The sequence below is a fragment of the Hypanus sabinus genome, chromosome 17, assembly GCF_030144855.1.
Source record: "Hypanus sabinus isolate sHypSab1 chromosome 17, sHypSab1.hap1, whole genome shotgun sequence".
Lineage (NCBI taxonomy): Eukaryota > Metazoa > Chordata > Chondrichthyes > Myliobatiformes > Dasyatidae > Hypanus > Hypanus sabinus.
Window position 1 is genome coordinate 52,720,075 of NC_082722.1, and position 15,676 is coordinate 52,735,750.

The 15,676-nt window shown below is 43.9% G+C and overlaps 1 protein-coding gene across 5 annotated transcripts in view; it reads right to left on the minus strand.

Annotated features, from left to right (window-relative positions):
- Positions 1-15,676, minus strand: part of piezo1 (piezo-type mechanosensitive ion channel component 1) — a 273,692-nt gene that overhangs the window by 196,316 nt on the left and 61,700 nt on the right. For all 5 annotated transcript variants that reach the window (XM_059993071.1, XM_059993069.1, XM_059993072.1 and 2 more), the window contains exon 2: positions 424-519. In XM_059993071.1, coding sequence (XP_059849054.1) covers positions 424-519 — 96 coding nt within the window. The remainder of the gene's footprint in view (positions 1-423; positions 520-15,676) is intronic.

Consider the following 15,676-nt stretch of genomic DNA (forward strand, 5'->3'; position numbering starts at 1 on the left):
GAATGGACAGCTTTTAACTTGCGACTTTAATAACTGCATGAACTTACCATTTGACATCACAAGGTACGTTTACACTACTGTATTGTGAAAACTTCAAAATATTTTGAGTCTTTGATGCCAAGATCAAAATATCATACCCTTATCAACCCAAACTTGCATCAAATCAATTTTAGTTGCAGGGTCATTTAAACTATAGTTTTACAGCTTTTGGAATTCATCTATTACCAAATGATGGATAAGCATTTGGATTATAATTTACTTCCAGTCAATGAAAATTCAGTTTTATTCTTCTCAAGGACATTCTGAATTTCATGGTATGAGTATTTAAAATTTGATTCAATAAGCCACCTGATAGCTGATCCAAGAGATCCTGTAATTTTTCATAATAACAGTAATAATATTAAAATAACAATCAGCACTTACCTCTCACAGTATGTTCATTGGGACCAAAGAACAGTGGAAGCAGCAACAAATAGAACAGGTAAATCAGAGACAAGGCATTGTAACGGAATAGGCAAGCTGAAAACAGAAAATGAAGAATCGTTTTAGATTCAAAGTTCTTCACATCACTTAAACAAACACATTTCGCAAATAGAATACAATTCTTGATATTGTCCCCAAAATTTAACAGTCATTTAACAGGTTGAGAAAATACTGAAGGCAGATGAGGCAATGTCAGATGAGTATTTGAGTCGTCTTCCAGTGCTGCTCCCTCATTCACTTTTTGCAGAGTTATCAGACATAAGCATGCGCTAAAATAAATTACTTTGCTCATTCACTCCTCAGCTAAGATATTTTCCAGATATATGGGAAGAGAAATCTGCCTGTTTATGTAATACAGGTGTTTCTCCCCCCCCCCCCCCACACACAAAGGTAGAGTGTTCATATGAAAGCTTTCTTAAGCCAAAATGGCATAAAGCAAAGAACCATTAATTTATATAGGAAAAATTTTCGTAAAAGCGAAAATCCTCTTTGTAATGCGAAAACAGGTTACTAATGTAGGTCTTTTGTAAAAGCTAAGCGGTGTAAAGCAAACATTCGTAAAGCAGGGTCACCTGTACTAATACCAAACTTCTACACAGGTCTCAGTCAGCCACTAGTGGTACCCATCTCTACATATATATATAGGGGCATGGTAGCCTAGTGGTTAGCACAATGCTTTACAGTACCAGCAGCCCTGGTTCAATTCCCACTGTTGTACATTCTCCTCATGACTGTGGGAGTTTCTTCTGGATGTTCCAGTTTCCTCCCACAGTCCAAAGATGTGCCTGTTGCTAGGTTAATTGGTCATTGTAAATTGTCCCGTAATTGGGGATTGCTGGGCAGCGTGGCTTGAAGGGCTTGAAGAACTAGAAGGGCCTATGCCGCACATTATCTCAATAAATAAATAAAAACTCCGCTTCCTCAGAATGATCTTTGCAATACTGCGTTGAATAGACAGCTCAAAGGATGAGGTAGAAGTAAAGTACACAGTTACATTAGAATATATTTCAAAGCAGATCTAATTTATGAACTCAAAGAAATCATATAAAATTCCTCCTGGCTTGCTTTGAGATTGCTTAACAGACCCTTTGTATCCAGAAAATGGCTGCATGATTTATTTTCTTCTACTTTCTTCTGAATCGCAGCATGAAAGCCAACAGACTCCGGGACAGCTCCTTCAACCAGACTACCAGACTGATTAATTCACGCTGATGCAATTGTATTTCTATGTTATATTGACTGTCCTGTTGTACATACTATGTCACAAAGTACTATAAATTGCACATCACACATTTAGATGGAGACGTGACGTGAAGATTTTTACTCCTCATGTATATGAAGGATGCAAGTAATAAAGTCAAATCAATTCAATTCTGATAGTCTCTCCTTCAATGAACAGAATGCACCCATGAATGATGTTTCTCCTCTCCATTCATTTCATCTAACATGAATGAAGAAGCACCCAAGATTTACCCAATATATTTTGTATTTAGAATATTCTAAATTTCAGTAACAAAACAGATTTGGCTGTCATTTGGTGAAAGTCACTGCCATTTTGAGTGTTTCTGAAATAAAAAATAAGCTGACGTTCAGATGGAGGGAGTTTTTGCTCATTGAGCATTGATGTGGATAAACACTGTGATAAAATGGAGAAAGTGGAAGCGTGATCACATGGGATCCGACATTGTCCATTTTTAAATAAGGCACCACATGAAGTTGAGATATTTGAGGGTGGAGCAGAGAAGTAGCAAAGAAGGCAGAGGAGAGGTTTAGAAAAAAAAAGATAAATATGATTATGCAGGTTCAGATTGGGCAAAGAGAAAGAAATAGCATCCACTTCCAGCTGGGAGGATCCGGTTTAACGTGAGGAAAAGGCACATGGTGGATGTAAAAAAAACAACTCTTCATGCAGAGAAGAGCAATGATGTGGAACCCACCATTTGTACAGGTGCTGGAAATAGAATCAATCAGAACACATAAAAGGGAATTAAGCAGCCCTTGAGGGAAAAAAAAATAACGTGGATATGGAGAACAAGACAGACTGGACTGATCTGCTGAGAGCTGCCAAAGGCTCAATTAGCAGATGTCTTCCTGCTGTGCTCATAAGGTAGTGGTGTCTCAGAGCTCCACGACCCAGGTTCACTGCTGACCTGTGGAGTACATACACTTTCCCTGTGACTCTGAGGGTTTCCTCTGGGTGCTCCAGTTTCCCCACAAAGCATCAAAGCACAAAGGTGATAAATTGTCCCTGGTGTGTAGATGACTGGTGGAGTCGATGAAGGAAGTGATGGGAATCTGGAAAGAATAAGATTGGTTAGGACAGGATTGTTGTAAAAAAAATGGTAGCTTAATCTCTCTATAACTCTACGATATTAAGTTAGGTTGGGTCAGTGTTTGGGTAAGTGGGGTAGATAGACAATAGACAATAGGTGCAGAAGTAGACCATTCGGCCCCTCGAGCATGCACCGCCATTCTGAGATCATGGCTGATCAGCTACTATCAATACCCGGCTCCTGCCTTGTCCCCATATCCCTTGATTCCCCTATCTATAAGATACCTATCTAGCTCCTTCTTGAAAGCAACCAGAGAATTGGCCTCCACTACCTTCCGCGGCAGTGCATTCCAGACCCCTACAACTCTCTGGGAGAAGAAGTTTTTCCTTAACTCTGTCCTAAATGACCTACCCTTTATTCTCAAACCATGCCCTCTGGTACTGGACTCCCCAAGCATCTGGAACATATTTCCTGTCTCTATCTTGTCCAATCCCTTAATAATCTTATATGTTGCAATCAGATCCCCCTCAATCTCCTTAATTCCAGCGTGTACAAGCCCAGACTCTCTAACCTCTCTGCGTAAGACAGTCCAGACATCCCAGGAATTAACTTCGTGAATCTACACTGGACTTCCTCTACAGCCAGGATGTCCTTCCTTAACCCTGGAGACCAAAACTGTACACAATACTCCAGGTGTGGTCTCACCAGGGCCCTGTACAAATGCAAAAGAATTTCCTTGCTCTTGTACTCAATTCCCTTTGTAATAAAGGCCAACATTCCATTAGCCTTCTTCACTGCCTGCTGCACTTGCTCATTCACCTTCAGTGACTGATGAACAAGGACTCCTAGATCTCTTTGTATTTCTTCCTTACCTAACTCTACACCATTCAGATAATAATCTGCCTTCCTGTCCTTATTCCCAAAGTGGATAACCTCACACTTATTCACATTAAACGGCATCTGCCAAGTATCTGCCCACTCACTCAGCCTATCCAAGTCACCCTGAATTCTCCTAACATCCTCATCACATGTCACACTGCCACCCAGCTTAGTATCATCAGCAAACTTGCTGATGTTATTCTCAATGCTTTCATTTAAATCGTTGATGTAAATCGTAAACAGTGGTCATTCAAAAGTGGTAGTGGAGTGGTTCATAATGCAACAGAAACATAGAAAATTACGTCATATTCCAGGTCATTCAAAACCTATGCATTAGACTGAATAAAATACCAGCTCTCTTTACTGATTATGAAAAGAAAGTGCCTGCAGTTCCTCAAGGAAATGGGAAAGAGCCAAGTGTTCCTTCCCATTAGTCTCCAACTAGTCCTTGTTATCCCTGCTGCCAGCTTATTTCTATTTAATACAAACGTGGCTAGCTCCTTGAGGGAGCAGCTTTCTTTTTTTAATTATTCACTTCACTTTATTGGAAAATCTCCACATCTATTTGCTATCCTTTAAATCTGCAGCATCGCAATCTCTGGAGTTGTGAGTATAGTCCACACCTTTTCATAATCAAACACGATTTGGGAATGCGAGATTTTCATAACAATAGAATAATGAATGGGTGAGGGTGGGTTGGAACGTGATGACATTACAGAACCAAGTACACTTCAATTTTCTCTCAATGCATTCAATTTATGAGCAGACAAGCTCTACAGGATGAAAGAGTGCATCAAACATACTAAACCAAATCAGCACCATGATACACAATGAAACCCACTAACCGAACAAAGAAAGTTGTTGCACTGTTATTAACACAGCACAGCCAAAGCCAGAGGTAACACATCAATGTACTAATGAAACAATGCTGTGAGACACATAACCAGCAGGCTCTCACCTTTAATTTGGACTGCTCTTTCCTTCAAGTTTATACTAACTGATGAGATACTAGCCAGGAAATTCGAGTGCACTTACAGACTGTGGCAAGCCTGGGACGGGTGTACGTGGAAGATACTGCCTGGGGTGGTGGTAGGGGAAGATGTATTGTTTTAGGGACATTTAAGAGAGTCTTAGATAGGCCTAGGTATGAAAGAAAAATGGAGGGCTATGTGGGAGGGAAGGGTCAAATGCTGGAAATCCAGAGCACGCACAAAATGCTGGAGCAACTCAGCAAGTCAGGCAGCATCTATGGAAATTAATAAACAGCTGCAGCTTCTTGCATTAAGGAGTTGCAGCTGGAACTGGATGAACTCTGGATTATTTGGGAGGCTGAAGGGGTGATAGGTAGGACATATAGAGAAGTAGTTACACTCAAGGTGCAGTACTCAGGAAACTGTGTGACAGTCAGGAAAGGGAGAGGGGTTAAGGAGCCAGTGCAGAGTATCTCCATGGCCATCGACCTAGTAGAGGAAAGTCACAACGGCCAAGTCTCTGGCACTGTGTTTGCCTCTGTGACTCAGAAGGGAAGGAGGGAAGGGAGGAAAGGCACAATGTGGTGAAAGGGGATTCATTAGTTAGGGGAACAGATAGGAGTCCTGTGGGCGAGAATGAGATTACCAGATGGTATAGTGCTTCCAGGGTGCCAAGGCCCATGACATCTTAAATCAAGTCTTCAGCATTATTAAGCATTCTCTGGGTGAACAGCCAGAAGTCGTGGTCCATGTAGGCACCAATGACATGGGTAGGACGAGTGATGAGGTTCTGCATCGGGAGCTCAGGGAGCTAGGTGTTAAGTTAAAGGACAGGATCTGCAGGGTTGTGATCTCAGGGTTGCCACCCATGCCACATGCTGGTGAGGCTGGAATGAGGAAGATTATAGTGTTTAATATATGGCCAAGGAGTTGGTGTAGGAGGGAGGGCACAAGAGTTTGGATCACTGGGCTCTCTTCTATGGAAGGTGGGACCTGTACAAAAGGGGTGGGTTGCACCTGAACTGGAGGGGGACTGATGTCTTAGCAGGAAGGTTTCTTAATGCTGCACGGTGGGGTTTAAACTGGAGTTGCAGGGGATGGGAGCCATAGTGCCAGAAGAGTTAGTGGAGAGGTTGTGGAGGCAGATGTTGAGCAATGAGAGACTGGTGTCCTGAGCTGCATATATTTCAATGCAAGAAGTATCAAAGGAAAGGTGGATGAAGATGAGGTAGCTGGTTTACAAACAGAGGCAATGTGCAGTAAGGAGAGGCTGTTGATAGGGCAAAATTGCAGTCAACAGGATGAGTTGCAACATAAAAATCAAAAAGAGTGAATACAGGACTGAAGGTGTTATATTTGAATGCGCGCAGTACACAGAATAAGGTAGTTGAACTTGTAGCACGGTGCAGAAAGGTATGTATGATACTATGGGCATCACTGAATCATGGTTGAAAGAGGATTGTAGTTGGGAGCTTAACGCACAAGGATATGCAGAGGGGCAGTGTTGCTCTGTTGATAAAAAAAACGAAATCTAATCAATCAAAGGGGATGATATATGTTCAGAAGGTGTTGAATCATTGTGGGTAGAGCCAAGGAAATGCAAGGGTAAAAAGACCCTGATAGGAGTTGTATACAAACCCAGAAGGATGTGGCCTACAAATTACAGTGGGAGATAGAAAATGCCTGCCAAAAGGGCAATGTTACAATGGTCATGGGGGATTTCAATATGCAAGTAGATTGGGAAAATCAGGTTGGTACTTGATTCCAAGAGGGAGAATTTCTAGAATGCCCATGAGATGGCTTTTTAGAGCAGCTTGTGGTTGAGTCCACTAGGGGATCAGCTATTTCTGAATTGAGTGTTGTGCAATGAACCAGAATTGATGAGAGAGCTTAAGGTAAAAGAACCGTTTGCGGCAAGTAATCATAACATGATTGAATCCACCCTGAAATTTGAGAAGGAAAAGCTAAAGTTGCGTCAGTATTACAGTGGAGTAAAAGGGAATTACAAAGGCATGAAAGAGGAGCTGACCAGAATTGAATGGAAAAGAACACTGGCAGAGATAACAGCACAGCTGCAATGGCTGGAATTTCTGAAAACAATTTGGAATACACAGGATATTTTTTTCTTAAAGAGGTATTAAAACAGAAATAAATACAGGAAGACAACTTAGAAAAGTCATATCAGGGAAGTAAACAAAAGGACCATGGTCAAGGAGCAATACAGTTCTGTGATAGGCCCTTCAGCCCATTGAGTTCACGCCAACCATCTCATTCCAATTTCCATCACTCAATCCATATTCCTCTAAGCCTGCCCCTCCACATACATGTCCAAGTTAATCTTTGTACCTTTCTCAGCCACCTCCTCTGGCAATTAATTCCATTTGCTCACCACCCTGTGTGAAAAAAATACTCAACAAGTCCTTTTTAAATCTTTCCTCTCTCACCCTAACTCTATGCCCTCTAGTTGTAGATTCGCCCAACCTTATCTATGCCTCTCATGATTTTGTGAATCTCTATTAGGTCACCCCTCCAAGGAATAAAGACCTCGTCTGGTCAATCTCTCCCTGCAACTCAGGCCCACTAATCTTTGAAATATCTTTGTAAATCTTTACTGCACTCTTTCCAGTTTAATCACATCTTTCCTATAACAGGGTGACTAATCAGAATACACGGTTACTTTCAGAGTGACTGCACCAAAATCCAGCATGATTTTGATTCCTCTTCTTTAAAATGCATTTCATCCAGATTTTCAGTGGCTTACAGGTATTTGTAGTTTTCAACATTTCTTCATAATTCAAGGGCATGAATATATTTTAGTAAGAAAATTGGCAGAAACAATCATAACCCCAAGAATTAAAGGGTCTTTCATCCAGAGCAGGAAGATGGAAAATTCTACAGCTGCCCCCGTAGATGATAAAATGAATCAGGAAGCATAGTTACCAGGGAGCAGGGATATTTTTCCCATCTCATGGAAAATGTGAGTGAATCATAAGACATTCCCTTGTTTGTTACATAAGCCTTTTCTCTCCCACTCTACAACTAAAATTACATCAATGTATAGTAATATTCTGTCCATTTTCAATAAAGCAAAAATTAAAGACAACATATTGTTTTCAAATACTTACATATATTGAACACATCAAACTATTGGTTGGTTATGAAATTGCAATGACCTTATGATTTCAGTCGCTTTTTGGAAAGTGTTAGATCCACACCGAAAATGCTCATAAATGCCAACTAAAGATACAACAGCACTTCATACGTTACAATGGTTTAGACGAAAACTCATTTATCAGATTTGAAAACTCAAAAACCTCAATACCTCCTAATTTCTCTAAGAAAAAAATAGAGAAAACTACTATTGAATATCTGAAACTCTCTTTATGAATCAAGAAGAAGATGGCACCTGCAAACAATGTTACCACAGGCAACATTCTCCACGTGGTTTACAAAACTGTTTCTTTCGCTTTTTGTACATCTTCTTTTTTGTTTTAACTGTGGTTCTGGTACTATTGGAGCCTGTGATCTATAGTTTAATGGTGTGGTTTCGGGCCAATTGAGCGATCATTTCTCGCCGATTAAAGCATCGAGGAAGATTGAATCCTCGAAGCAAGTGCGGAAGGCAAGCGTTCAGCACTGTCTACCAGACTTCGGCTCACCGCAGCCGGAGGAAGGTCTCCCTCTCCCTCTCACCTGCTGCTCCCAGGGGAAGGTCCCTGAGTTCAAATGGTCTCTCTCTTTCTCCTTTAAGGCTGTCTGAGGATGATGCAGAAGTTCTGGGCCTACATTTTGTGAACTGGACAAATGAACACTGAGCTGAACTGATAGGGAATCTTTCAATTTTGAGTTTTATTTTCTGTGTTTTCACTCGTTCTTTCTTGTTGCCACCTGCATGATTCTTTTGTGCGGGGGTTAATGTTCTTGGTGCCATTGCGCAATTTGTTATTTTGCTCATGGGGGGGGGTTGATGTTCTTCCTTCAACGGGTTCCATGGTTTTCTTCGTTTCATGGCTGTCTGTGGGAAGATGAATCTCAGGGTTGTATACTGCATACATACTTTGATAATAAGTGTACTTTGAAACCTTATAGCTAAAACATAGCTTTCATTTGTTGAGAAATACTGTGCACATTATTGCACTGTAAACATTATTTCCTCTTTTACTTCACTCATGTTTCGTGAAGCACCAAAAACATTGCACTCCCAAAAAATATATAAATATCAACAAATGCATGCGGTCTAAAGATAAACACCTCAAATTTAATCTCACTTGCTGCAGAGAATGCAGCAGGCCCCAGAATGGGCTTGATTTTGTATTCCATTCAGGAGTATTCTCCTTTCTAAATTAAAGGAACCAATAATAACTCTGCCGCACACCTTTCTGCTCCAACTCCACACTTATTCTTGCCAGAGCACTCAGGTTAATATTAAGAAAGTTTCACCTTGGCATTTGTATGTACACATGCCTACAATGCTACGTTTGTTTCCAGGACCTACAGTAAACACAAGTAAACAGAACAAACCATGACAAGACAATTGCCAGCGATAACTTTAATCCTATTTACAACTGTTTCTGTTTTAATTCAGATCAAATAGCTATCAAACAACATTTGCTCACATGATGTTTACTTCGGTTTTGCAAGGGCCACCTGGCTCCAGACCTCATCATTGCCCTGGTCCAAACAAAAGAGATGAACTCCAGAATGCAGCCCTTAACATCAAGACAGGATTTGACTAAAAATAGCCCCGTCACCCGAAGTTAATTGACATCAAGGCTGAAGTCAGAACTTGCACCAAGAAAGATAATTATCATGCAGTCATCAGGACACCCCTTTAGCTCACCATGTTCGTGCTGACCATCACGTTCACCAGTACATCGTCAGCAGCTTACAATGCTTTGGCAATTCACGTACTCATCGGGATGCTTCTTAAATGCTGCAGGCGTACCTGCCTCCACAACCTCCTCTGGCAGTGCATTCCTGCTCTAACTTTATTTGAGATGTAGTGGGCCGCATCTCCAATAACGATGAGTCAACTTGTGACATGGTGTCAGGGCAACCTTCCCCTCTATGTCAACAAAACAAAAGAGCTGGTAATTAACTACAGAAAGGGGGATGACACACATGCTCCTGTCTATGAGGTTGGGAGGGTTGAGAATTTCAAGTTCCTAGGTGTGAATATCGCCTGACCTAGTAAAGCCATGTTGATCTCATGGACAAAAAAGCTCCCCAAAATCTGTCTCCTCAGGAGGTTAAAGAAATTTGGTACGTCCCCATTAATTCCTACCAATTTTTATCAACGCACTATAGAAAGCACCCTGTCTAGATAGTCCTGACGAAGGGTCTCGGCCCAAAACGTCGACTGTGCTTCTTCATATAGATGCTGTGATGCACCATCAATAACTCTCGGAGACAGGAGTGAATGATAGGCTTTTATTAGCAGCAAAAGGGAGCACAGCATCTCGGAGACAGAGGGAGGAGCAGTGCCTCCAATCGTCTTTATACAGGGGTCTGTGGGAGGAGCCACAGGAGCGGAAAGCAGAGGGGTGTGTCCAGACAGGTATACATAGTTTACCACAAGTGGTCACATAACATACTTTTTCCTATAGATGCTGTCTGGCCTGCTGCGTTCCACCAGCATTTTGTGTGTGTTGCTGTCTAGGTACATAACGGCAACTGCTCCGGACGTGACTGCAAAAAGCTGTGGAGACAGCTCAACACATCACAGGACCCAGCCTCTGCTCTTTGGATTTTGCCCATCCTTTCCACTGCCTCAGTAAAGTGGCCAGCATAATCAAACACCCCACCTATCTCAGACATTCTGTCTCCTCTCCTCTCCTCTACCCATAGAATAGAAACCTAAAAGCAAATACCACAAGGCACAAAGACAGCTTCTATCCCAGTTATCAGACTCTTGAACAGACCTCTTATATGACAAAATGGACTCCTGGTCTCACCATTTACCTTGTTATGATCTCGCATTTCATCGTTTACCTGCACTTCACTCTTTTGGTAGCTTTTTACACCATCCCGCATTTTTTTTGTGTTTTACCCTACTCTAACTCAATGCACTGTGTAATGATTTGGACTCCTGGTCTCACCATTTACCTTGTTATGATCTCGCATTTCATCGTTTACCTGCACTTCACTCTTTTGGTAGCTTTTTACACCATCCCGCATTTTTTTTGTGTTTTACCCTACTCTAACTCAATGCACTGTGTAATGATTTGATCTGTATGAACAATATGAAAAGTAAGCTTTTCAATATATCTTGGTACTTGTGACATTAGCAATGATTACAGCTACCCATTGGGCAAAGAAAAAAATTCCCCTCCGAACCCCTCAAAATCTTTTAGTCTTCACCTTAAACCTATCCTCTCTGATCTTAAATACCCCAGTGCATGATGCAAATGTACCATTTAAATGTCATTAGAAAGGACCGATGTACATTGTGCATGAACTAAAATAAAAACATTTAAAATATGAAAATTCTTTAAAATAATACCGGAGTAAAAGATGTTTTATGGAAAGGAATGGAAAAGCTCAGCATTGTCTATGTTTCATTTACCACAATGAACATCTGTGCAGAAAGGATCGAGATTTGTCCAGATACTAATTTTCACCATTCGTGTGTTTTTTAAAAAAATAACTGCACACATTTTCCTCCCGTTATTCCAGTTTCCAGTCAAAGCTGGAATGCTGATAACGTTCCATATCTCTGCTTCCCCAAAGGAATATTTCGAAGCTAAAAACAAACTGCTGGAAGAATTTGTAAGGACAGACAGCATCTGTGGAGGCAGACTTAGTAGCTGTTGTTTTGGGTTAAGACCCAGCATCTGGACTGATGCAAGGCAAGATCTCAAGCCAAGATGTCAATTGTTCCTCTACCGCCACAAACTCACAAATAATAATGAATGAAAATTAGAGCTATAATCGCTTCAAAACAGTTTGCAAATAACTAAGTTCAATTTCGATGCAATGTGGATGTTTGCTGGATTGCTGCAGTAAATTGCTGAAATTGTAGAAAATACAGTTGCTAATCTATCCACTGAACCGGGGGGGGGGGGGGGAGAAAGCGAGCTGGGGGGAGAAAGGGAGCGGGGGGGAGAAAGGGAGTGTGGGGGGAGAAAGGGAGTGGGGGGAGAAAGTGAGCTGGGGGGAGAAAGGGAGTGTGGGGGGAGAAAGGGAGTGGGGGGAGAAAGGGAGTGTGGGGAGAGAAAGCGAGCAGGGGGAGAAAGGGAGTGGGGGGGAGAAAGGGAGCGGGGGGGAGAAAGCGAGCTGGGGGGAAGAAAGGGAGCGGGGGGGAGAAAGGGAGTGTGGGGGGAGAAAGGGAGTGGGGGGAGAAAGCGAGTTGGGGGGGAGAAAGCGAGCTGGGGGGAAGAAAGCGAGCGGGGGAGAAAGGGAGCAGGGGGAGAAAGGGAGCAGGGGGAGAAAGGGAGCGGGGGGAGAAAGCGAGCTGGGGGGAAGAAAGGGAGCGGGGGGAGAAAGGGAGTGTGGGGGGAGAAAGGGAGTGGGGGGAGAAAGCGAGCTGGGGGGGAGAAAGCGAGCTGGGGGAAGAAAGGGAGCGGGGGGAGAAAGGGAGTGTGGGGGGAGAAAGGGAGTCGGGGGAGAAAGCGAGCTGGGGGGAGAAAGCGAGCTGGGGGGAGAAAGCGAGCTGGGGGGAAGAAAGGGAGCGGGGGGAAGAAAGGGAGCGGGGGGGAGAAAGGGAGTGTGGGGAGAGAAAGGGAGTGGGGGGAGAAAGCGAGCTGGGGGGAAGAAAGGGAGCAGGGAGAAAGGGAGTGTGTGGGGAGAAAGGGAGTGGGGGGAGAAAGCGAGCTGGGGGGAGAAAGCGAGCTGGGGGGAAGAAAGGGAGCGGGGGGAGAAAGGGAGTGTGGGGGGAGAAAGGGAGTGGGGGGAGAAAGCGAGCTGGGGGGAGAAAGCGAGCTGGGGGGAAGAAAGGGAGCGGGGGGAGAAAGGGAGTGTGGGGGAGAAAGGGAGTGGGGGGAGAAAGTGAGCTGGGGGGAGAAAGCGAGCTGGGGGGAAGAAAGGGAGCGGGGGAGAAAGGGAGTGTGGGGGAGAAAGGGAGTGAGGGGAGAAAGGGAGTGTGGGGGGAGAAAGCGAGTGAGGGGAGAAAGGGAGTGTGGGGGGAGAAAGGGAGTGTGGGGGGAGAAAGGGAGTGAGGGGAGAAAGGGAGTGTGGGGGGAGAAAGCGAGTGAGGGGAGAAAGGGAGTGTGGGGGGAGAAAGGGAGTGTGGGGGGAGAAAGGGAGTGGGGGGAGAAAGCGAGCTGGGGGGAGAAAGCGAGCTGGGGGGAAGAAAGGGAGCGGGGGAGAAAGGGAGTGTGGAGGGAGAAAGGGAGTGAGGGGAGAAAGGGAGTGTGGGGGGAGAAAGCGAGTGAGGGGAGAAAGGGAGTGTGGGGGGAGAAAGGGAGTGGGGGAGAAAGCGAGCTGGGGGGAGAAAGCGAGCTGGGGGGAAGAAAGGGAGCGGGGGAGAAAGGGAGTGTGGAAGGAGAAAGGGAGTGAGGGGAGAAAGGGAGTGTGGGGGGAGAAAGCGAGCGGGTGGAGAAAGGGAGTGGGGGGAGAAAGCGAGCTGGGGGGAGAAAGCGAGCTGGGGGGAAGAAAGGGAGCGGGGGAGAAAGGGAGTGTGGAGGGAGAAAGGGAGTGAGGGGAGAAAGGGAGTGTGGGGGGAGAAAGCGAGTGAGGGGAGAAAGGGAGTGTGGGGGGAGAAAGGGAGTGAGGGGAGAAAGGGAGTGTGGGGGGAGAAAGCGAGCTGGGGGAGAAAGGGAGTGTGGGGGGAGAAAGGGAGTGAGGGGAGAAAGGGAGTGTGGGGGGAGAAAGCGAGCTGGGGGGAGAAAGGGAGTGTGGGGGAGAAAGCGAGCTGGGGGGAAGAAAGTGAGCTGGGGGGAAGAAAGGGAGTGGGGGGGGGGAGAAAGGGAGTGTGGGGGGGGAGAAAGGGACCAGGGAGAATCAGAGATGTACCAGGGTAAAAGCAAAAGGAGATGGAAACTGGCAACATTAGAGAATGAAGCTTTCAAGTTCTGCACAAATGCAGGAACAATACCAATACATTTGTCAATGTTCCAGAAAAGCAAGTGCACAAGGATTTCTGGATAAGATTAGAACAAGGACTGTTCAGCAAAGAGATAGGTAGAGATTAGTTCCTACAGTTGACAGCATTCATTCAGAGGAAATGAGTGGAATTAAAGTCTTTCAGTATGAGAACAGTTAAGCCAAATGGAGGAATTTTCACTCCAGTTCAAGGAGGAAACAAAGGACCCTGAGGCCACCATGGAACTGCATTCTCAGAATCAGGTTTATTATCACCGGCATGTGACGTGAAATTTGTTCACTTAGCAGCAGCAGTTCAATGCAATACATAATATAGAAGAAAAAAATAATAAATAAAACATAATAATAAATAAGCAAGTAAATCAATTACGTACATTGAATAGATTTTTAAAAAGTGCAAAAGCAGAAATACTGTATATTTAAAAAAAGTGAGGTAGTGTTTATGGGTTCAATGTCCATTGAGGAATCGGATGGCAGAGGGGAAGAAGCTGTTCCTGAATCGCTGAGTGTGTGCCTTCAGGCTTCTGTACCTCCTGCCTGATGGTAACAGTTAGAAAAGGGCATGCCCTGGGTGCTGGAGGTCTTTAATAATGGACACTGCCTTTCTTGGACACTGCTCACTAAGGGTGTCCTGTATACTTTGTAGGCTAGAAATCATTAGTGGAAGAAACCCAGTGACGGTCAGGAAACTGTTAAATTTGTGTCAGAGGGACCAGGGACCTAAGTGAAACTGGACAAAAAGAGAAAGAACAGAGCCAATATAAGAAGGAGTTCTCTGAAGACAAGAACTGCTGAAAGAATGGGATTTACAGCTCATACCCATGCAGGAATAATTAACCATTGGGGCAACCTTTAATGTGCAAGTCAACACAAGCTACAACTACATCACTGAGCATCACTAGAAAATAATGGTATAACACTGTGTTTAAAATAAACATTTAATAACGTTAGCATATTCACCATGTCTAGACTGGCCTGAGCTTATTTATTTATGAAGCATTGTCTACAAAGCAAGGCTTCAACAAGTTTGGAGATACTTCCAACGGCTTGGGAATAAACACACTATGTGGCATGGCAACAAGCTGCAATTTCCATAAATGCATTGGATAGAATTCCAGATTTGTATTCCGCTACCCATCCCAATTAAGGTGCTAGCAAGCACATTTGAACTGCATGAACTGATTATTCTGAAGCAAAAAAAAAGTTTTACATCTGCTGATCCAAAACATTTAGTAACCAAAGCTGAAGATTTGCAATTTGAAGATTTGTACCTTGCTTCTTTCTAGACAGCAGACCCAACCTGTTCTCCTCCACCACCACTACTTTCCTCCAACTAGCGGAACTTGTCCTTACTCTTAATCATTTCTCCTTTGGCTCCTCCCAATTTCTTCAAACACAAGTTATAGCCACAGGCACTTGCATGGGTCCCAGCTATGCCTGCCTCTTTGTCGGCTACATAGAAAAGTCTATGTTCCAAGCCTCCACCAGTATCACTCCACAACCTTTCCTGTGCTAGTTCAAAGACTACATTGGTGCTGCTTCCTGCACCCATGTCAAGTTTGTCAGCTTCATCAACTTTGCCTCCAACTTCCATCCTGCCTTCAAATTTGCCTGGTCCATTTCTGACATCTCCCTCCCCTTTCTTGATCTATACTGTCTCCATCTCTGAAGGCATCTTATCCACTGATACCTTTTATAAACTCACTGACTCTCACAGCTACCTGGAATATACCTCTTCCCACCTGTTACTTGTAAAACGCCATCCCCTTCTCTCAATTCCTCCGTCTCCACTACATCTGCTCTCAGGATGAGGCTTTTCATTCCAGAACTAATGAGATGTCTTCCTCCTTCAAAGAAAGGGGCTTCCCTCCTCCACCATCAATGCAGCCCTTACCCACATCTCTTCCATTTCACACACATCTGCCCTCACCCCATCCTTCCACCACCCAACCAGGGATAGAGTTCTTCTTGTTCTCAACTATCACTACATCAACCTCTGCATGCAGCACATAATTCTCCAAAACTTCA